Below are 21,562 nucleotides of genomic sequence, written 5' to 3'. Positions count from 1 at the left end.
CAGCCAGGCCAACGAATCCAGGAGGATCAAGGCGACAGCAATGGAAATCTTTGCACAACGCAGGAACTTTTAGACCAATAATCATTAACATATTATATATAATTTTTTCAAACATTTATATAAATTTATTTAACAAATACTTAGCAAGGAAACAACTTTTTTTAATAATAAAAAGGAGAGAAACCTAATTTTAAAAAAAAAGGTAATTAAAAATTAGAAATACAAAATATTTAAACTATATATTTTGTATACTTATACAACAGTTTTAGAACTTTTCATATCACAAATTTCACTTTTTTTGGTATATGCACATCCCTGAAACGAACCCGCTACTCTAATGGCAAACACTTTATGGCTCATTATTTTCAATGCAAGTCGCTGCCGTTCACAGTTCGCTCATTTGCAGGTCGTGTAACTTTTCATTAAACAAAAACTGAATGCAGAATGAATATTTAAACTTGTGCATAATGCACGCGGACAGCCATTAACGCTAATGACGTCATGAAATTCAATGCACACTGGAAAGCGAACTCGCCACCCCCCTTTTCTAGGTATGGAATGAGGGAGGCTGGGGGTAGAAATGAGCCAGGAAGACGAGCTCAGTGTGGCCACAAAATGGGGCGCAGCATAATGTTGCCCTTAACTGGAACTCATTGGAGAGGTTAAACTCTATAGCTCTGCAAAGAGATCGAAAAGTTTAAAGCAAAGAATATTTTTAACAAGAGTTACTACATTTAAATTGATTTTAGTTAGAACTCCTAAGAATTAAAATAAATAATATAAATTCTTTTGATAATTTAGAAGTTAAAAAACTAATACCAAATGCTTTGTGTCCATAATTTTCACGTGGTTTCCAAAAAAGTGAATATTCAAGACCTACAGTTTGATTGTCTAACATCAATTTCTATTTCAATCTAAGCTGCACCTCTTAAAGTCCTAAAAAAATATATCATTCTGAGTTAAAAATTCTCATAAATATACTTTAATTAATGCCAATATCGTGTGGTTTTCCAGCAACTTTCCCCTTTCTAGGCCCAAGTACAACCCATTCACGGTTGACTGACATTATCTGATTGCCAGATTTTGACCAACGCAGCATATGATTTTAACGACGCCAACCACATGTCCTCAATGGCAACTCTCAGTTGAAACATTCTCAAAGGTTAAGAGCCAAGAAAACAAAAATAAAGCCATACAAAAAAGGCGGAACAACTTTTGTAACGGGAATTGGTAAAGGGATTCCATTTTGTTGCGCCATTATTGGGCCACAACTAAGGCCAGTTACGAGCGGGGAAAATGTTTTTTCCGTTTTCTGGTTCACGTACATTTCTTTGAGATAAAAAGCTGAGCGGGGAAATGGGGAAAAACCCTGCTGACAGTGCCAGAGAGTCAGAGAGTTGACCCCGCTTGGCACGATTTCCATTCCATATAGCGTTAGTGTGCCAAATGTGTATATTTTATTTACAGCTCAAAACTTTTTTGAGAGACAGCCCCAAGAAGTGTCCCCCAGCATCGTGTTGTTTTGCCAGAGCGTTTTATGAGCCAGGAATTCGGAATTGAATCAATTGTTCGGAATGGGAATGTAAATGTGAAAAATGGGGATTTGATAATAAATAATATTTTTTCAATAAGAGGAAAGAGTATTTTCTTCTTCAACTTTTTATTTATACTCATTTTTTAATCTTAAAACTCTTTTCATTTCATTAAACATACTTTAATTAAATTTAAATTAAGCCTTAAACTAAACCTTGGAAATTTTATTAGCTCGGTTCATGCACAAATTTCCTATTCGCGACCTCATTTCCTCGCCCAATTCAAGGCAATTTTCACTATCCAAACTGTAATTACCAGTTAAACCAACTGAGGCATACCGACAAACTGAAAAGGAAGTTATTCCAGCATCCTGTAGCTTCCAGAGGCAAGTTCTTTTCGCCGGGCTACTTACAAAACTTTCTACCAAGTTTGTGCGTATATTTTCGTGGGACTATTTTGGATAATATCTTCTTGACTGCACAGCGCTTATTTTAATATGTAATAAGGTTGCACTAGCTTTAAAAGTTGAAAGCTATTTTTGAAATTAGAAATTTCATTGAGGCCAAAGGTGACAATTATAGAAAGGAGCATCTATACTCAAGGAAAGCTTTACAAACTTATCTGTATAGAAGATTTTATAAACCATTAAATTATAATCCAGTTTATATCATCAGTTCACGAGACCATGACTTCTCTCCAAATTCAAGCAATTTGTCACATTCCTGGAATCCATATTTTCAACAACATTGCTCAGTCCAATTAAAATTGTTTGCTTTTGTTACCCACAACAACGCAATCAGAAAGGCCGCTGCTCCATTACATCCCTTCACCACATTGTTGGGCTTATCTGTTTGATGATTTTCCATTTAATTCATAAATATTTGATAACATCGACAATCGAAAAGCCTGCATCTTTCATTACCCATCAAAGCGAGTCGGCGTTGAAAATGTCAGACGGAGCTGAAAAGGACAGAATAGGGACGATTTCCCCAAAGTACGGCTGGCAAAAGCAATAACAACAATAGATCTGCTCTGCGGAGACTGGGAAATGGAAATCGTCGACATCATCACTACTGCTGCTGGCGCATGGAAGCAAAATAAATTTTAAATTGAAATCAATAATGTATATATTGGACTTTTGGTAGGAGCAATCAGAGTAGAACACTGCATGCGGATGAACCCGAATGGCATTGATGAAATGCACAATTTGCCTCTGGATTAATTTATAATATTTTTTATATGTGGGTCAAAAAAAGGGGAAAGCCATCGAGATAAATCAAATTGTTGGAAACATATGTTTTTGTGAATAAAACATGCTTCCGCTTGATGCAAAAAAATGTAAATAATATGAATGAAGTATAAATCATTGAAACTGAAAGATATAATTACTAATTATTAATTATAAACCGCGTATGTTCATAAATAACAAATTTTTTTAAATATTTTGTTTTATTTATCTGAAGCTATCTTTATTTTAACAAAGCTTTAAGATTTTTCTAAACTAAAATCTCAACTGTGGCCCAAAAGAAAACATTTTTCACCTGCCAAAACACTAAGCTGGAAAGTATTTTTCGCATGCCTCACAAAAGCCAACTTTCCCATGAAAAGCTGGTCAGGACCATGTTGACCATTCGACGTGTTGGTCCTCAAATCGAGCCACTCGGGAAAGTACTAGCGTTGAAGGAAAAACACACAATACACACTGCGGAAATGTGCTGAAAATAAAAGCGCAGGTAAAAAATCGACCCAACAACTGAGCCCAATTCATTCGGCTTGCTCCTTGCTCCCTGTTCTCGTCCTGCTGCATTTTTTAATTAAACCGAGCGACAATTTGACATCAATATCGAAATTAAGATCTTGCAGAGGCCGTACAACACTTCAGCAGAAACAGCGAAATAAAAAAAAGGTAAACAACGAAAAAGCCAAACCAAAAATGACAGGGAAGTTATCAGTTAAGCCCCACCCACACTTTCAACAGACAAGGCAACTTCCGTCACATGTTGAAAAAGCGGATATCCGGTGCTACCAATTTTTTGTTGTATTTCCTTTTGAACCACTGTGGGGGGTGTATGAAGAGTTGTATTGTTACCCTGAAAGCAAACAGTTTGAAAATACTTAAGTAAACATTTTTATTTATCTTAAATACATTTTTTTATATTTATCTATATTATTTATTTATTTTGAGGAGATAAAATGATTTTAAGGATTTTTCTTAGACAATTTATTATTCTTAGTTTTTATAGGAAAATTTTAAAATTGTTTTTTATTAATAAAACAAATAATACTTTTAGCTGAAAAATAAAACAATAATAAATAACCATAGTCTAAACTTATGTTTATACCTTTAAAAATAAATAAATGTCCTAAAAAACTTTAAGATTTATCTTATTGCTGACTTATTACATTTAAAAAACTTAAAAATAAATTTTAAAAAATATATTTATATTTTAAAACTAACCAGTATCCCCAAGTCGTTAGATTTTCCTAGCTTTCCCTCGACAATCTCTGTTATTTTCAACGCTTCAGTTTTGTTTTGTCGCTTTCAATTTGCTTTCGCCCTTCGTTCGCTTATTGCTTCTGTTTATGTGTAAATCGCCGGGAGGGGGCCGAATGTGTGGGTGGGCGTTGTCGGGCCGGATATTGATGTGTTATATGCGATGTTGTGACTGCAATATATTTGCCAAATGACGGTTGATGCCTGTGCTTCTCTTGGCCCAGGCCCACAAACGCAAACACAAAAAGGAAGCGAAGCCATGAGGGAGATAAAGGTCCGCATGCGGATGCAGGAGCAATAAAATGTTCGGTTCGCAGGACTCGAGATGGGGAAATAATTGCGGCCCCCGAAAGTGTTGCCATAAAAATGCAAATGCCAAATGCCGCAAAGTTGCGAACGAGAGAACGTCCTGAAATGGGGGGCCCGGAAAACAAATAATGACGAAACCCTTGACAGCAACCAACATAAATCCGTTCTGGCATATATTACAAATGACAAACTGAAGACTTGAAAGAGAAAAAAAATAGAATAGCTTTAAGCGCTTCATATGTGAAAATTCCAGGCTGCCAATTATTTCAGGCAACATTTTTATTTATCGCTTCGGGACCCGCCAAAAGCAATCAAATCGCCATAAAAAACATACATAGAGAAATGTTTTTAATCTATGATTCATTGTGAGGTCAAATGGCCACAGCTTGTTGGCCAAATCGAAAAATATCCTGTTCGCTTTCGATTAATAAATAATAAAATATATTTTTATTAAATGCCGAATGGCAGCAGAGATTTCTTTGGCCGCCTGAAGCTTATGGGATAATAATGACTAACAAATTGATCGCATTTAAAAATTAATAATCCTTTTTTATGGGATGATAATGACTAACAAATTTATGGTTTTCAAAATTAAATAGTCGTTTTCGGAATGACAAACTATATAAGCGATAGAAATAAGGAATAAATAAATAAATATTCGTACACATTAAGATAAGAAAGTATTGTATATAATATAATATATATAGCTTACAAGATGTGCATTCAACTAGCCCTAGACAACTTTTCGAGCTCAACAACTTTTATAAGTTATCATTATACATATCCTTTTATTTTATATTCTCCCCATTCGCAAAAGAAAACTTTTTAATTACATCAAGTCTGTATAAATCCTTGGCCACATCAGAAAATGGATTATGAAACACTCATCGGGGAAGAATTTGCTTTTGGTTTAGATACAAATTATGTGTTATGAGAAGAGACTTTTGTGGCCTCAATTATAGTTCAAAACAAAGAATCTAAGGAATTTATTTATTAAAGTTTTATTTTATTTTATTTTCCATAACCCAGTTTGCAAAAGTTAACATCTGTGTGGCAAATGATACTGAAAACGGCAGGGGGAGTCGGCTTAGGAATTGCAGTTTCGCAGCCTTCAATTGCATTTTTGTTACATAACAGCTGCAACTTTTGCCAAAGCAAAGTTTTTGTATCTCAGCTGGGCACTTGTATCTGTATAAATTGCATTTGTATCTGCTTCTCAATTTTGCAATCAAGCTGCATATGTGTGTGCCTGGCACTTTCCTCTAATTGCACTTGCAAATTGTTAGGCAGTTTTCGAAGTTTTTAATTGAATTTCATTCTCAGACTAGACTTGAACTTAGTATAAAGCACTCCTGGCAATTTTTCTAGTTATTGAATTCATTTTGAAGATTTTTATGTTGTTTTTCGTGAATGGTTTTTGGTGGAGACTTTGTATCCTTTTTGCAAATATGCCAAAAGCGCAATAATATAACTTTTGGGTCTTTGTGTGTATCAAATAACAATTACTGGGGCACACACAAAGGAAAAAGTACATAAAAACAAATAAGAATTTACTTTTCTTTTCTCTGCAAATTTTTCTCCTTTTTCCCCCCTTTAGCATATTTATATTTGCTTTATGCCGTTTGCCTTCGTCCTGACGTCTCCTCGAGGCGGTCTTACCAAGGAAATATGAGAAAATTTGCACAAAGCTTTTCGCAATAATGCCGCGGGACTTGAAAAAGACAATCACCTGGTTGTCGAGGGCTGAATGGGGTTGCTGGGTAGGCTGGCTGGCTGGAGGGTTGAAGGCTGCCCGAGGTTAAGTGTTGTTATCATCTGTTTATTGAAATTGCGTATCAAATGTTCGATTTCAATCGAAAAGGTAAGGGAAATCCACATGGAATTGTCTTGGATTCCTTGGAGCAAGTAAACAAGCCAAGAAAATGAAAAATGTAATACGGTAAGGGCTTCATTTATTTTCCTAGATTTTATTTTTAGAAATTACAATAAATTTAAGTGGAAAAACAGAAATCTATACTTTTGCTCACTCTATAATTAACTTTATGTTAACCATAATTTTTATATTTTCCTTTTCAATTATTAATTTGTATTTTATAAACTTTTATTCAATTACATTTCAATGCTTATTTCATAGAATTATCCTTCAAGTCCACTGCAGAATCTCACTGGCAGGAGATTTAAAAGGGGCCAAACTTTTCCTATTTTCCTGAAAGTCGTTAAGACATCAACAACTTTGCTCCTGTTTTCTCTGCACCTCTTACTCCTCGTACATCACTCCTTCTAACCATTTTTGTATTCATATTTCGCTCTTTTTTTCAGAAAACTTACGCCCAGGGCAAAACTAAAGCCATGAAAGCGTAATGACAACCCTGACGACAAGTGCGCGTAATGGCTGCAGAAGAACAAAGTTGAAAGGAGTGAAAAATAAAGGAAAGGATGGGAATACAACTTGGTAGACAATTAGCAATGGGGCGCAAATGTGGATATTGCGGATTCCAGTCTTGTTTCTCGGCCAAACAGATCGAGAAAAAATTGTTTAAAGACAGGCTAATTGTTTTACATGCTAAAACAAATGTTAAATAACAATATAAACAATAAAAATTATGCATATAAATATTTTCTATCTTATAATAACATTTATTTTATCTTCATATATATACACAGTTAAAAAAAAGTCTTACGTACAAAGCGAAATATATAAGTCATTAGTTTTAAGTCGAAATTAATTTTAAAACTTATAATCACCTAGAGAGAAAAACATTTAAAAAACCAAAAGTTATCTTGGAGACTCAACTTAAATGCCCAAAAAAGTATGCTACTTTTTGTATATTTAAGTTATGTTTTTTTTTTTCTTGCTACATATTTTCTTTAAGTACATTCCCGTTGTTGTGAAACCAGTCCCGCGACAACATTAATTAGATTAAAACGCCTACAAATCATTTTGGAAATGGCACCCGAGCGGCAGCATCCGGATTGTGAAGCCCGTAAGCTCGGTAAGCGCACACATTATTCACACGCCTCGCGGCACACAATTTCCCGCGATTCCCCAAAATGCAAATTGCGCTAACCGAAAACAACAGAAGGAAAAACAGCGAATGAGAAATAAAAATCGGGTACGAACCCGAAGCAATTTGAAGCGCTGCACTAATACTGGTCGGAATCAGTCCGAAAATAGCCACAACAGCGGCGGGGTGCCCGTCCCGAAACAATTACAAAACTATAAGCCTCCAAAGGATTTGCGGGGCAAATAAACAAAAAAAAAATGGAAATCATCTCAGGAGTCGAGAGGGGAAAATGCGAATGGAGTTAATTTGGGCAAGTCGAAGTTCGTAATACCCTAGGAAACACAAGTTTCTTTCTATGAAAACTTGGTCAAGTTTATACAACTTTAGAAATATAAAAAAGTCTAAAGGATAATTATAAATAAGAAAACAGAGATCCCATAGTATCCTTTGCTCCATTGCCGCCTTCTCGTCACAGGTATTTCACCCTCTTCAAGGATATTCAAACACCAGACTTGGTTGGCGTAGGCATCAATCCCCCAGAGATGCCAACACAAATTGTCCGTTATCAGCTGTGGGATCGACTTTGGTGCTGCCCTGCAATAAGCGGAGCTTAATTGGTCTCTCACACCCACACAGCCAGAGCATACGGAGATGTTATAGGGAGTAATTCCGACCGGATTGAGAGTGAGAAGGCAGTGCAAGTAAGCAAATCTCTTTGGCCGGCATAATTAAAACGGGCCCTGAGTAATGGCCCGGGGGCGCAAAAAGTCATCTCACAAAGCTCATGTTAATTACAAAATAAGTCCTTTTTCGTATGGGAACAACGAATTGGAATTACTTTGCCATCGAAAGCCCAGCTAAGCCGTTGCAAAATGCTAAATCCAAAAATTACTTGGACTTCTTAGCAAAATCAGTTACTTCATTAGGTTTTACTTAAAGGATTGCATAGATTTTGACTATAAATATAGTTTGAATAAACAAAACCAATAAAAACTGAAATTCTGAGAATAATAAGTACAATAAAAGAACACAAATACAAAATCTAAGGTTACAACCAATGTAAAAGCCCGAAATCATTAAAAAATAAAAGAAGTTGAAGCAATAAGCTTTAATTTAACCTAAAATTCAAGGAATTTTAAGGAATTGTTTTAAAATTTGATATTTTGATATCTGTGAGTACTACTAAAAAATATTCTTTTACAAAGAAATGTATTACACATTCAAAATCCAAACTGTTTTCCACGAAAAACAGGAACATTTCTTGAAACATTGAATGGAAAACAAAGTACAAAAAATTATGAATTATTTTCTTCTTGTACTTTTCCATTCCGCAATTAAAGCCCGCGATTCCCTAGAGCATCTTCCATTGTATCCAAGTTATTTTTCTTCCTTCTCCAGGGACCCTCGACTCCCATTCTCGCAACAAAGGCACACGGTCTTCCCCCTCTGCTTAGCACATTCAATAAATAAAAAGGGGGAATTTCACTTTCGACTCAACACTTTACCCAGAAGCACTTGCACTCCTTTTTGGGGCGGCTGTTGAGGCATCCTTTGGGCCAAAGCGATGTGGTTGTTGGCCTTTGTTTTTGCGCCGCTTTTGTTGTAAGGGCGCCGCAAAATGCCTTAATCATGGCTCGTAAATCTTTGATGTTTCATTTGTGCCAAAAACGCTAAGCGATTTTTAAAATGGCTGAAAGGGCTGGTTAAGCCGCAGCGCTTTGAGCCGGACCATAAATTATGGGATCAGACTGCGGCAATTTCTTATGTTACATTACATTAGCGCAGTATCCGCATTAAGTTTGGAGCAGAAAAAAAGTAAAAAAAAAAGAAACATTCGATCTCTCTTTGGTTAAATCCAAATGCTTTGCAGAGTCTCCCCAATCGAATCCAAATTCAATTTTCTTACAAACAAAAAATACCCAAGTTTTGCCTGATTTCTTTTCCCCCTTTGGTGCAGGCTAAAAAAGCGCAAGCCAAGGAAAAGCACAGCAAATCGAAGTGGAAAATGCTGAATAGAGCAGCAAATATCTAGAATAAATTGAATATAAATAGGAAATCAAATCGAATTTGATTCGAGTTCCCCAACTCGCTCACTCACTCTCTCCCTGATTCCTCGTAGTTGATTGAAAGGGATTATAGAAAGTAGTTTGACTTCACTTCATCTCATCTCCTTCCTGGTCGGGCCCGAAAGGGAATTGTGGGTAATACCGATCTTTGGTAATTGGCCCTGCGGGGGGCAGCCAATTCACTGGCGAGTGCTTCGCATTTTTGCAGCAGCAGTCTCTGTTTCAGCTTCAAGTGCATTCCAATTAAGGGTGCCGAGCAACAGTAAAAGCTTTCTACCCCCCCACTAATTTTCCTCCCACTTTTCCCTTGATTTTCTACCGAGTTTTACCCACTTTACCACCGCATCTCCCGGATGCCTGCGCTTAATGGGCCACCCACAAGTGTCGCTTACGCTTTTGAGGTTTTGGATTTGAAGGACTAGCCACGAAAGTGGTAGCACGAATGCTTCTCACCATTTTCCAAAAGCTTAAATTAGTATTTAGGAGATGAACATTTTAAGTTATCGAGTGTCCTAACATAAGATTAATTTAATATGATGTTCTAATAATTTCTAACCAAAATGAGGCCATGAACTTCATTCGTTTTCATAGTTCAAGGTCTATAAAGTTATGCACAAATTGCCCGCTTGAAAGTTAACCCTTCAAAGTCATCTACAAATTTACCCGAATCTGGAGCTCAGCTTTTATCACATTGACCCTTTGGAGGAGTGCGGAAAAGCCTTTTTGCTTTGCCCCGTACAAATGTGAAAATTGTTTTGCTGGCTTTCGCCTTTCAGCCGCAGAACGGCTGTCAAACGCACTTGTCGTGGGCGGCAGTTGAAACTCAAGTTGGAAAGTCGCCAGTTGTTCGTTCCGCTTCTTTTTTTTTTACAACGGCTCCTCGCAAAGTTACAATATCGGAGAAAAGTCCGGGCCGAAAGTTGCACAATTGCAGGCGGGGCCACTGTGTGTGGGCGCCATGGAGAAGAGTTGGTCCAACTCTTTGACTGATTAGATGTCCGTCGGGGGACAGTTTAAACTGTAAAGTTACCCCGATACCAAACGACAATTGTAAACTTTTAAAAACAATGAAAAATTCATTCAAGTGCACTTTGATTTGTTGCAGTTTAGGGAGAACACTTTTGTCCCTGACGACACCCATAAAGCTGGGTGCCAAAATGTGGTTACTGGTGCATTTCTACTTTCACCTGAGTTACCTGGGGAAATAATATTGCACGTACATAGTCGAAACTATTGGAATTTTATATAAACTTCACAAAGGACTGAAAATGCAAACCGTATTTAAAGGTGAGAGTACATGGGGCGTATGAGTAATATTTTCCTTGGTAATTTTTAAGCAACTTTTTAGTTTGAAATAAAACTCAATTTAATAGCAAAAAAAAACATAGAATTACAAGAGTGCTGGCAATTTATGCCGACACATAAAAGAAATAGTAAAATAGTTGGGCCAAAACAACAACAACAATGGCAGTAAAAGCCAGTCAGTAGTAGTAAAAAGTAGTTTATTTAAGTAGCTGAGCGCGAAAAATGTGGTTTTTTTTAAGAAGAGAGGTCGTAAAGCATCACGGTGTTCTGTCATCCCGCTCACACATCTGCATTCTTCTTTGCCAGGACCATTTGCATGCATACATACATACATACATATGTGTGTGTGTGTCAGATTCTGGGTGAGTATGTGTGTGTGGATCTGTGAGCTTTACGCTTCTGTTTGCTTATTTAAGTCGTTTGCAATTTCTGCTTTCCTCTACTTTTCTTTGCACAGTCAACGCATAAAAAATAACACAGAAATGCAACTCCCTGCACAGAGAAAAATAAATTGTTAAATTTTTTTAAGAATTGTTTAATTAATTTAATATTTAAACAGACAATTATGTATTAAAAATATTAACCACTTCAACTTGATTACTTTATTTTGTTTTCTCATTTACATTTTGAAGGTTAATGCAGTTTTTTTCGCAGTGCATTATGCGTTAATGTGTGTTTATACGAATTCCCTTTATAACTGGCAGCAAACTTCGCTGGGAACTTTTGCATTTACTAAACGCACACATACACACCACACATGCCTGCACACCCACACATGAGTAAATTGTACTATTTAATTTGGTTAGAACGAGATGGCAGAGCCCTTAACAGCTGACAGCTCAGATCAAGATGGCTGCCGCTCAGAGAGACAGAGAGAGAGAGAGACATAGAGAAAGCCTCTCTCTCCTCCACTTTATATTGTCAATCAGGCAAGAGGAGTGCGGGGATAGAGGAAAACGGAGGAGGAAGAAAGCACGAGCAGGTTGGCCCCTGGCGGATTGTGCCCACTAAAATGCTATTTTTCACTCTATTCGAGCGGAAGTTGAGCGACAGCAGCACGCCCAAAAAGCATCAGCATCAGCAGCTCAGAACTCGACTCTCTGCAGAATGGAGAAAGCAGACACTGAGGAATCAAAAACAGCCACCGGATGTTTAGCATGCACTTGGAAAAACACCCATAATACAGGTCTGAATTTTATCTTTTGATAAAAACACAAAACTCAGACTTCCAAGAGCACATCGTCAATCAATTAAGCTCTAAACTTAATTTTATTTTCCAACAAATTTATTCCATTTTTATTTACAGTGTACTAGAACACTTACACAGTCTTAGCATCACCAAAATCAACAACAACAACGAAGTGCACACACGATGTGGTGAGAAAAAATGCTGCCAGGACGGAAGGGCAGTGCCTACGTCGTTGAGGCGACAACAATTGTGCATTTGAATGCCGTCAGGGGGCCTCCGTGCAAGACAGCATATTTTGCTCTGGGCTTTTGCGAAGAACCTAAAAAAAAAAGTTCAAAAACAAAAGTATGACAAAAAAAGAAAGAAAAAAATATATACGGAAAAACTGAGCACACATAAAAATGTCAACACATCCAAATCCGCTAAAGGGGCCATTGTGGTTTACAAACTTTTAAAGGCTTTTTTTTGCAAAAAATTTGTGTTGAATTATTTCGAAGATTTCTGCTTACTTTCTGGATCATATTTTATTTTAACAATTTTTGTTCTTTTTTATATTTATATTATAGGTATGTATATTTTCCATGAAAACTAATGATATTTTAGTGTTTCAAAATATTATCTGAAACTTTTAGAGTTATGAAGGAACAGAAAATATACCAAAAGATCCCAACATACAAATTTAAACATTGAATTTTCACACACACTCACTCTAATTGCTTTTGTCTTCCATCGTAAACCGAAGAATATGTTTGCTACATTGTTGAACGCATTTTGGGACATTTTGTGGCCTAATTAATAAGCCAGGTGCCTGACCAGGTCGCAGGACGAGGCCCCGAGGACACGCACGTAAAGCACATAAAGAAATTGCGAAAGTTATTAAAAACAAACACTCGTGGGTGGGGTGAAACAAAGGAAAAAACTACGCACACGCGCACTTTTTTATGACCGACCATTTGGAGGAGCATAAAACGAGAAGGGCAAAGGATGCAGGACTTAGGATGTTTGTTCGCTTTTTGGCCATCGGCCAGAGCACATATCGATGGGATGTAATCTCTTGGAGCCACAGTATGAGTTAGCAGATTGAGAAGGGTTCAGAGGAGCTAAGGGAACAACATGGGATGATTTAGGGTGGGGTTTTTGTAGAGGGGTGTTATATATAATAGTTATTTAACCTTGAGATAACTTTACTATCATTTTTATTTGTATTATTTATAGCTCTTGGTCGCACTGTGACAGTTGGTAAATCATTTTCGTATGCAAACTAGTTTATTTCGATTCCAATTCCTATTCCAAATTGAAAGTAAATATACTTACGTAATTCTGTTTTGCTTATTCCATAAGAACATTAGATACTTGAGAGGGCCACAACCCGATTCTGGCTGCATCGCAAGGCAGCTGTCTATTCCCAAACCGGAAGCCGGCAAAAGCAGCTAAAATAAATAAAAAATAGCAGTCCCGAGGTGAAAGAAGAAGCTGCAATTTCGCAGCGCTTATTTCAGATGCGTTTTCATCCGCCGCTTTTGAATTTCCCACAGCTACCAACAAAAAAAAAAGGAAAACCCCACCCACTAGCACCGCGAATGATGCCCGAAGCCTGGCAAGTCATGTTTGCATGACGAAGTTTTCCTTAAACCATTTGGGATAATATTTTAAGTTGGCTGAAGCTGCCAGTGATTTGTAACCTTTGATGACTTGGCGGGTTAGGCGGGGGCTGTTCGGGAGGGGTTTAGGAAGCCCCAGTTGGTAGTCGGAAATTAGCGTTAATCTTTGTAATTCCAGCGGAATTAGGGATTGCTCTCGAGTGGTTACAAAATAAAAGGGGAAGACGGAGTAATTGTAAAAATGGTAAGCTGAGAAATTCAATTACTTAAAGCTTACTCATTGCTGGCTGGACCTCAGGAGAGAAGATTATATTTTATGTTTTAGGAACTTCAGTTTCCTAAATCAAACTGCAGCCTTAAATCTAATGCATCCTAAACAGAATCGACACTCAAAAAGGCCTCTGAATAAAGGCAAATCGTAAACTAAAACTGAAAATTAAATTATGGATTTGACCAGCTTCTACCGAAAACAACGGCAGTCACAAAACATAATTCACAGATCTGTTTTTCAATCGCCTTCTGTTGCTGTCCTTCAATGGCAAACTGAAAAAGGCAGATGCCACTCAGCCACCCTCGATTTTCCACCACACACAGCAGGCGTCTATCTCCTGGCTCGGCATACCAGCTCCTCCTGGTCACTTCTGAACCAACAATGCGTTCGGCTCAGGGACGTTTAACTCTTTGGTTAGTCGGCTACACAAGAGGGTATTTTTTACGTGCAAGGATGTGATGAGTTTTGACACTTAAAAGGCGACTCGAAGGGATTACAACGTTTTAATTTTTTTAAAGATTTTTCTAGGCTGCTTTAAAAATGTTCTTTAGGTAGGTTCTTAAACTTCTACAAATGTTTTTAGAGCCAAAATATTTCCCCATATTCTGAATCCTTAAAAGGTAGCCAGTATTCTTGCCAACTTAAAAAGCCAACTTGTTGGTATTCATTATTTGGGATCCTGTTTCTGTTCAGGGCGTGTCCGTGTCATGGCTAAGGGAAAGCTCAGGCTGGCAGCGGGTGTTTTGTGCCGTCAGCTGGTTAAACACACAAATGGTAAATGGAGTCACAAAACAGAAGGAAAACATTGTGCAACCAGAAGAACCAGAAACTGAGAACCCCAAAAGCCAGTCGCATATTTTGGCCATAGTTAATCTAGAAATGGAATAATGGAAGGTGGGGAGCTCTTTTGGGCTCTGGTCAATGTCGCACACAAAGTTGCAAGTTGAACTTCGGCCCCATCCATGGGTCGACTTCTTTGGCTAAGAAAACATGAAAGTTGATCAGGAAGTTTCCCTCTTCTAGAGGCGGTGGAACAAAGAATTTGTTCAAACCCTTTTTGAGACACTGAGAAAAAAAAGAAAGAAAGATATTTTATAGAATATACAACAAATATGTTTTGTAGCTATGTAAAAATGCTATAAATATACAAATTATTGTAATTACATAAGTAAACCACTATTTGAAGCTATTTATTGACTTAAAATAACAAGTTAGAAATTTGGTTCTTAAATCCATTTTAAATACAGAAATTATTTCCCATTTTTCCCTGTGCCATCAGGTTGTATTTTACCACCCACTATCCATAGACAATAACTAATTTTCACTCTGCACACGTGAAAGTTGCTCTACCTTCGTTTTAAGTTCCGTTCGAGCTCTTCGAACTTTTTGCGACAACTTTGTGCCAGTTATGTGTATTGGCTACGGTTTAAGAGTGACTCCGCAGACTTATTTGTACCCCGACTTCATCGTCTCCTTTGTCCCCTGCGTGCAGCTCAGCTCAGTGTGGGGCTTCTGCCACTTCTCGACTTCCTTGGCAAAAATCTTAAACTTTCGCAAATTGCACATTCTTTGGACAAAGTCGAGGCGGGCAGAAGGTGTGTATGTAATTAGATGTGCGGAGTTGAACGACGAGGAGACCACAAGGTAATTGGCAGCGCGGAAAGGTGAGAAATCACCTGTGATGATCGAAAAAGTGTTAGTAACTTAGAAAACGTAAATTAGAAACTTATTTGTTACATTTTCTTAACAAAAACTAAAAACTTTAAATAATACAGCCACAGTCCAGTTTTATGAAAATCAAGATTAATATGTCCATTTGCGTACATACATTACCCATCCCATTGCCAACAATCAAAACAATAGACCCAAATTTAATGCTAAAGATATCCCTCATTTCTCAGAACCGCCCAAACACAACTGCTGGTGCAGAAATCTTGGTTCAAATGCTGTTTGAAGCCACATTTTAGATTTTACCAAGTCAAAAGGTCCATCCACCTGGCCATTCATCCATCCATCAGCGACCGCTACCCTCTGCCTCCCCCCAGAGAGTCCATCTATCGCCCTTCAATCATGTTTGAGCCTTGTTCGAACGCCTGCTAACAGCTCGCCCACAAATTTCATTCAATTTGCAAGAACACAAAACCGAAACTCAACCCAGAACCCAGAATACCCTCCTCGTCCGCAGATGGGCGGGGTCAAATTGATGAACATGACCGTAGTTGGCCTGCTGCTCTTTGCTCCGGACAAAGGAAGAAAACCAGACATTTTCATGTTTTCCAGAGTCTTCAATCAAAATGCGTCGGCAAAGTTTTAATGCAAGCGCTACCTCGCTATTTTCTCCTAAAAATTTATAAAAGAACATCAACGCCAGGAAAAAACTATGCCGGAGGAAGTTTTTAAGTGACGAAATGAGGAGACAGGATTGCGAAGGGGGCGTGACAAGCTGGCTCCTGCCGCACCGTTTGATAAATGATGTGTCGAAAATAAATGATTATGCTTCCACGGGGAAAAAGAGAGACGCCACAAAAAAGTTTTTTGTTTTATATTTTTGCCACTTTTCTCCCTTTTTCTGCATTTGTTATAATTTCATCTTATTTTTAAGCCGGCAGAACATCCGCAAAAGTTGATGTAAGTTCATCTATTTGCATGCCTCATTTGCCATATTGATTTTTTGTGTTTTTACTGTTTCCTTTTACTTTTGTTTCTCGGTTTTGGTTGAAACTCCAAAGGAGTGGGGCTAATGTACATTTGTTTCCATCAAATTCGGCTTAGGATTTACATTTTCTTTATTGTGATTTTGGCGTGAAAATTTTGAATTAAATGGAGTGAAATTCGTTAAACACGAGAAGCTTGGCTAATAAATGTTGGTAATGAAAACATTTTAGATGAGAACTTTCTCTTGTAAATGAAACAATCGAATCTATATTTGTGTAAAGTTTTTACTGGACCGAGGGTCAACGCTATTAATAAGAAATTTGTAACACAGGTTAGATGTTTATCGCTTACTCTGCCGCCTGATCCTTGGTGACCTCTCCTTCGGCGGCCTGAGTATTGGGCTTATCACCAGCTCCCTCAGCGGCGGCCACAAGAGAAGCCGACGAGGCCGAGGCACGCAGCACCACACTACTGTCGCTGCTCTCGCTGCTGGAATCGCCGACATTCAGGTCGCTGCTGGGCAGAGCCTCGGCGGGCGGAGGTGGTGGAACAGCTACCGGAACGGGCGGCACCAAGTTCGGTTTTCCAATGCAGATACGTTTTGACGGCGGCGGAGCAACATGACCCAATCGAGCGCTGGATAGCGTCGTCCCAGGAGGCACGGCATCAAAGGACATCAGTTCCCCAAAGTACACGTGCTGAATCACGGGGAATTTGGACAAGATCTGGGGACAGAAAGTTGAAAGCTTAAGGTGAACACATTAGCCTTATCCAAGACCTCACCTCCTTTTGGTACATCTTCACCAGACCCGCGTTGATCTTCACCCACGATGGCACATCCGTGATGCTCCACAGTTGGTTGGAGTGCTCGCCAAAGTGGCCAGTTTTGACCTTGCAGATGTAATCGATGCAGCTGATGAACATGAACTGATCCTTGAAGTCGCTGATGATCTGCTCGTCCACGAATTTCGACGGATCAAAGGGGCTTTTGACTAAAACCAAGAGCATGAGATTATAAGGGGAATTCAAGCATGAAATGGCTGCCTTACCCGCCAGCTGTGCACTGCCCCAGATGAAGGGCACGAACTGAAAGTCGTCCAGCGCCCAGACGCCCTGGCTACCCGCTGGCTCCATGTTGTAGGTACGCTGCAGCTGCCTGGCAAACTCTAGATAGCGATTGAACAGCCTAAGGGCGGCGCTTACGATGTCCTGCTCCTGCAGGATCTCCGCCTTAAACAGGGCGCACAGAAAGAAGAGGAAGGAGAGCTCATGGCCGGTGCCATAGTCAATCCTGGTGGCATTGCCGAACGACTCCATCAGATAGAGCTCCAGCTCGGTCTGATGCTTCTGCTTGGCGGCGGGCAGCAGCTGATGCAGCCACTGCGGCAGCTGTTCGCGCATTTCGCCCGCCCAGTCCCGGTAGGCCTTGTTCCCGAACCGCTGCGGCTGCTCCAGCGGCGGATGCTTCTCCACCAGCTGCTCCAGCGACTCGAAGAGGCCCAGCAGCTTGCGCAGCATTTCCGACTCGTGCATCTCGTCGGTGGTCTTGATGCCCTGGATCGCCGAGCTGGTGCCATTGATGAACCCAATCAGATCGTGGTAGGCGCGGGATCTCTGCCACTGGGTCAGGTCGAAGATGTTTTGCACCCTTTTCGCAGTCGCCGGCTGTTTACCTATAAATAAAGTGACTTTTAGCTTGATTTTCATTAATTTTCGTTGATTAAACATTGGCATACCTGGCCCTACGGCATTGGCATCCGCCATGCTTGCAGACTTTTTGTTTTTCGCGGTTATTTAATGTATTTTATTCCGGAATTCCCTTTTGTTTGTTTTTGTTTTATTTCGTTGCAACTAAGTATGACCGTAGCCTCTACTAAAAAAGCCATAATTCCCGCTGACCTCTGTTTACGGTGGTTTCTAGCCATTGGCTTTAAAAGAGCCAGATTTGACGGGAAAAAGGCGTAACTGGCAACGCTACCGCCTACGCCGGCAAAACAACAAAAAAAAGTCTTAACTTTAGATATAGCAGATATCGGTGGCATTAATCATGATCGAAACACTATATAACATACCCTTCCACATTCTGGTGCCGCCAAACATCAAAGTGCGCAAGTTCAGCATCCCGATGCCCTCGCCCATGGCCGTTTTCAGTGTGATTCTGCTCTCCTATTTTCTGGTGACTGGAGGTTCGTGATTTCCACCCAATAAAGCTCTTAAAAATTAATCCCTATGAATATTCCTCTGCCAGGCATTATCTACGATGTCATCGTGGAGCCACCCAGTGTGGGTGCCACTGTGGACGAGCATGGACACTCGCGTCCCGTGGCCTTCATGCCGTATCGCGTCAACGGGCAATACATCATGGAGGGTCTGGCCAGCAGCTTCCTCTTCACCATCGGCGGCCTGGGCTTCATCATTATGGACCAAACCCATTCACCGGGAAAGACGAATCTGAATCGCCTGCTGCTGACCGCCATGGGATTCATTTTTATCCTGGTCTCCTTCTTTACCACCTGGCTGTTTATGCGCATGAAGCTGCCCAGCTACCTGCAGCCATAGGAATCTCTTCTAGAAACGGAACGCTTCTCTCTTAGTATTCTCTCTCTCTGTTTTTCGTCTACAGTTGGTAATCTCTACCTCGAACTTTTGATACAAAACATTCCAGTTTTGAAGAGACTTCGAGATAAACACTCATCTTATTTTTATGTTTAACATTTCATTTGGAGATTTGATAATCTCAAATTCGTCGAATAAAGTATAGAACTTCCATTTTGTGAAGCTCTACTGTACACCCTGTGTCTCATATAGAAATTGTTTAATAAACAAACATTTCTCAGTTCGCGTTGTGCTGTCGGATCGGTTGGCTCGCTCGTTCGTTCGCAGAGTGCAAAACTGTTATCCATCGCCTATATAATTTTAGAATCTATTTTTGTTTATAAATATAAAGTACATAGTTATATGTAGGCGCATCCTAAGAGCCAATATAGTAAAAATCGAAAAATAGTTACCAGAAAAAGTTTAAAGAATCGTTGAGGAACATAGTAAATATCAGTGTTCTGATCCCCAAGTGATATAACCACGAGGATTCGCTCTCCTGCTCTTAGTTTATCGGTTTCTGCGTCGCATTTTGTTTACTTTCTGAGCGAAAACCAAAACAGAGATACATATGTCGAAGAAGTGCACCGTGCGATCGCTGAGCGACAGCTCCCTGGCTGAGCTGGCCAACTTGTTGGTGTCCACCATCAGCTATGTGCAGTATGCCCCGGATGTCCACCTGGACATCAACATTGTGATGGTGGAGTTGAACGAGTATCTGACCCAGCTGGGAGCCACATCCAATATATACCAAGATCTGCTGAGGGTGATCCTCAGCTCGGATTACCTGGAGGCCAACATGAGGTTCACCTGCCTACAGATGTTGCTCAACTGTGGGGTAACCTTTCTGGTCACGGAAGTGTTTCCCTTTAGCTACTACGAAAAGATTCTGCAGGTAATTGTGGGCTAACTTCATAGTTCCCCCTGATGAACCAAATCCCTTGGTGATGTATCTTCAGGTAATTGCTGCCCAGGGCGCTGGACTGCGAGTTTTGAATATCAAGGGAATCTGGGTGAAGGAGGAGCACATGCACTACATGTACGAAATAGTGCGAAGGTGCAAGCAGCTGGTGAAGCTATATGTGCCCTATATTGCCAATGATCGTCTGCTGGAGGAGATCGGAAAGTGCTGCACACGACTGCAGATTTTGGACATTTCCGGGGAGACAGACATCACGGAAATCGGCATCGATGCCCTGGCCAAAGGAGTCTGCGGCCCATCCTTAACCGTTGTGGATGTGGGCATGCCCGGCGAGGAAAATATTTGCTATTCCGACATAGCCCTCATCCTGGAACACTGTCCGCATGTGGAGACCCTGTCCACGTACTCCTTTGTGGGCGCCGCCTTGAAGTTCATCTACGATAATGTCGATGATCGCTTCAAGTGCCGCTTGAAATATATGCACGATACGGGCACGGATGAGGCCACCCTCCAGGTGATCATGCAGACGTGTCCACGGCTGGAGACCCTCTATCTGGATTCCCCCAAGACGGGTTGCCTCAGGGCTCTGCATACGCGCTCCCTGAGAAAGCTGAAGATTTACAAGTTTGTGGTGGCCGAGCTACTGCCTCTGCTGGAGCGACCCATTGGCCAAAATCTGCGACATCTCACGATGATCAAGGGGTCGGGAAATCTCGAGCTGGGAAAGCTGGCGCGCCTGTGCCCCTCTCTGATTGATCTCGACTGCTACATGATCGATAGTCTGTCGTATGTACAAGCCAATGCCAAGTTCCATCAGCTCGAGGGCTTGGAGATCCTAAGCAGCGCCATTATGACGAGCTCCTTGAAGGCCTTCCTCTGCAACTGCACGGATCTGAAGCGGTTGGCAGTGGACACGGTGGATCTTACGGATGAGGATATAGTGAGGTATTGATTACATATATGTTTGTAGGAAATATATAATATTAGCCTGTCTTGTTTTTCCAGCATATTTATGCAGCATGACTTCAAGTTGCTGGAGGATGTTTGGTTCACTCTCGCTCCAGAACTGACTGTGACCTCAGTGGAGGTAAGAATTTACCTTTTAATTAACTATTTTATAAAGTGAAATATGTTTTCAGTTACTAATGGACTGCTGCCCAGAATTGCAGTCGGTGGGCCAATTAACCGGATGGTCCTTGACGCCCGATGACTTGGCGCTGATTCGAGGACTTCTGAAGAGCGGCAATTCGAGCATTGTACTGACACCAAACGGTTTTCTAGCTTGAGTATTATTAAGACTTGCCATTCTAATTGATTTTGTTCATCAAACTAATCTCCTTATAATTTAATTTAATTTATTTTCGTCTTACCTCTATTGAAAAATTTTATTTTCTCTTTCTAGCGCCTACAATAGCCCTAATGCTGCTGCCTGACTCTCGCCAAGGGGAACAAACGTTTTTGTAAAAAAAATCAAGTGTTGTGTATTTGCTTGTGATATTATTTAAATAAAGTTGATTAAATTTAAAACAAAAGTTGAAAATCAAACGAGTTCAGTGTGACCATCTAGGGCAAACAAGAGCTGCCAACTGGCTTTTATTCTTCCCGAGTTGGCATCCC

At 39.9% G+C, this 21,562-nt stretch overlaps 3 protein-coding genes across 4 annotated transcripts; 2 read left to right on the top strand and 1 right to left on the bottom strand.

Annotated features, from left to right (window-relative positions):
• Positions 1 to 16,694: 16,694 nt before the first annotated feature.
• Ptpa (Phosphotyrosyl phosphatase activator) lies at positions 16,695 to 18,315 on the bottom strand. Its single transcript, XM_017177564.2, has 4 exons — positions 18,165 to 18,315; positions 17,478 to 18,101; positions 17,212 to 17,420; positions 16,695 to 17,153 (listed from the first exon to the last, which is right to left on the bottom strand). Exons 1-4 carry the CDS (start codon positions 18,190 to 18,192, stop codon positions 16,776 to 16,778), a joined length of 1,239 nt encoding a protein of 412 aa, XP_017033053.1. The 5' UTR covers positions 18,193 to 18,315; the 3' UTR covers positions 16,695 to 16,775.
• Positions 18,316 to 18,387: 72 nt separating this feature from the next.
• LOC108082228 (putative oligosaccharyltransferase complex subunit CG9662) lies at positions 18,388 to 19,217 on the top strand. The gene is made up of 2 exons (XM_017177565.3): positions 18,388 to 18,614; positions 18,677 to 19,217. The coding sequence occupies exons 1-2, from the start codon at positions 18,476 to 18,478 to the stop codon at positions 18,985 to 18,987; spliced, it is 450 nt and encodes a 149-aa protein (XP_017033054.1). The 5' UTR covers positions 18,388 to 18,475; the 3' UTR covers positions 18,988 to 19,217.
• A 43-nt stretch (positions 19,218 to 19,260) lies between these two features.
• LOC108082225 (uncharacterized) lies at positions 19,261 to 21,461 on the top strand. 2 transcript variants are annotated; one of them, XM_017177563.3, is made up of 5 exons: positions 19,261 to 19,918; positions 19,983 to 20,890; positions 20,951 to 21,032; positions 21,085 to 21,201; positions 21,348 to 21,461. In XM_017177563.3, exons 1-5 carry the CDS (start codon positions 19,595 to 19,597, stop codon positions 21,357 to 21,359), a joined length of 1,443 nt encoding a protein of 480 aa, XP_017033052.1. In that variant the 5' UTR covers positions 19,261 to 19,594; the 3' UTR covers positions 21,360 to 21,461. The 2 variants fall into 2 exon arrangements, with proteins under 2 accessions (XP_017033052.1, XP_017033051.1); XM_017177562.3 differs by having other exon boundaries at positions 21,085 to 21,231; positions 21,348 to 21,455.
• The last annotated feature ends 101 nt before the right edge of the window (positions 21,462 to 21,562 follow it).

This window comes from Drosophila kikkawai, chromosome 2L, assembly GCF_030179895.1.
Source record: "Drosophila kikkawai strain 14028-0561.14 chromosome 2L, DkikHiC1v2, whole genome shotgun sequence".
Lineage (NCBI taxonomy): Eukaryota > Metazoa > Arthropoda > Insecta > Diptera > Drosophilidae > Drosophila > Drosophila kikkawai.
The sequence above is the reverse complement of the archived record's forward strand: the minus strand, read 5'-3'. Positions and strand labels throughout refer to the sequence as shown.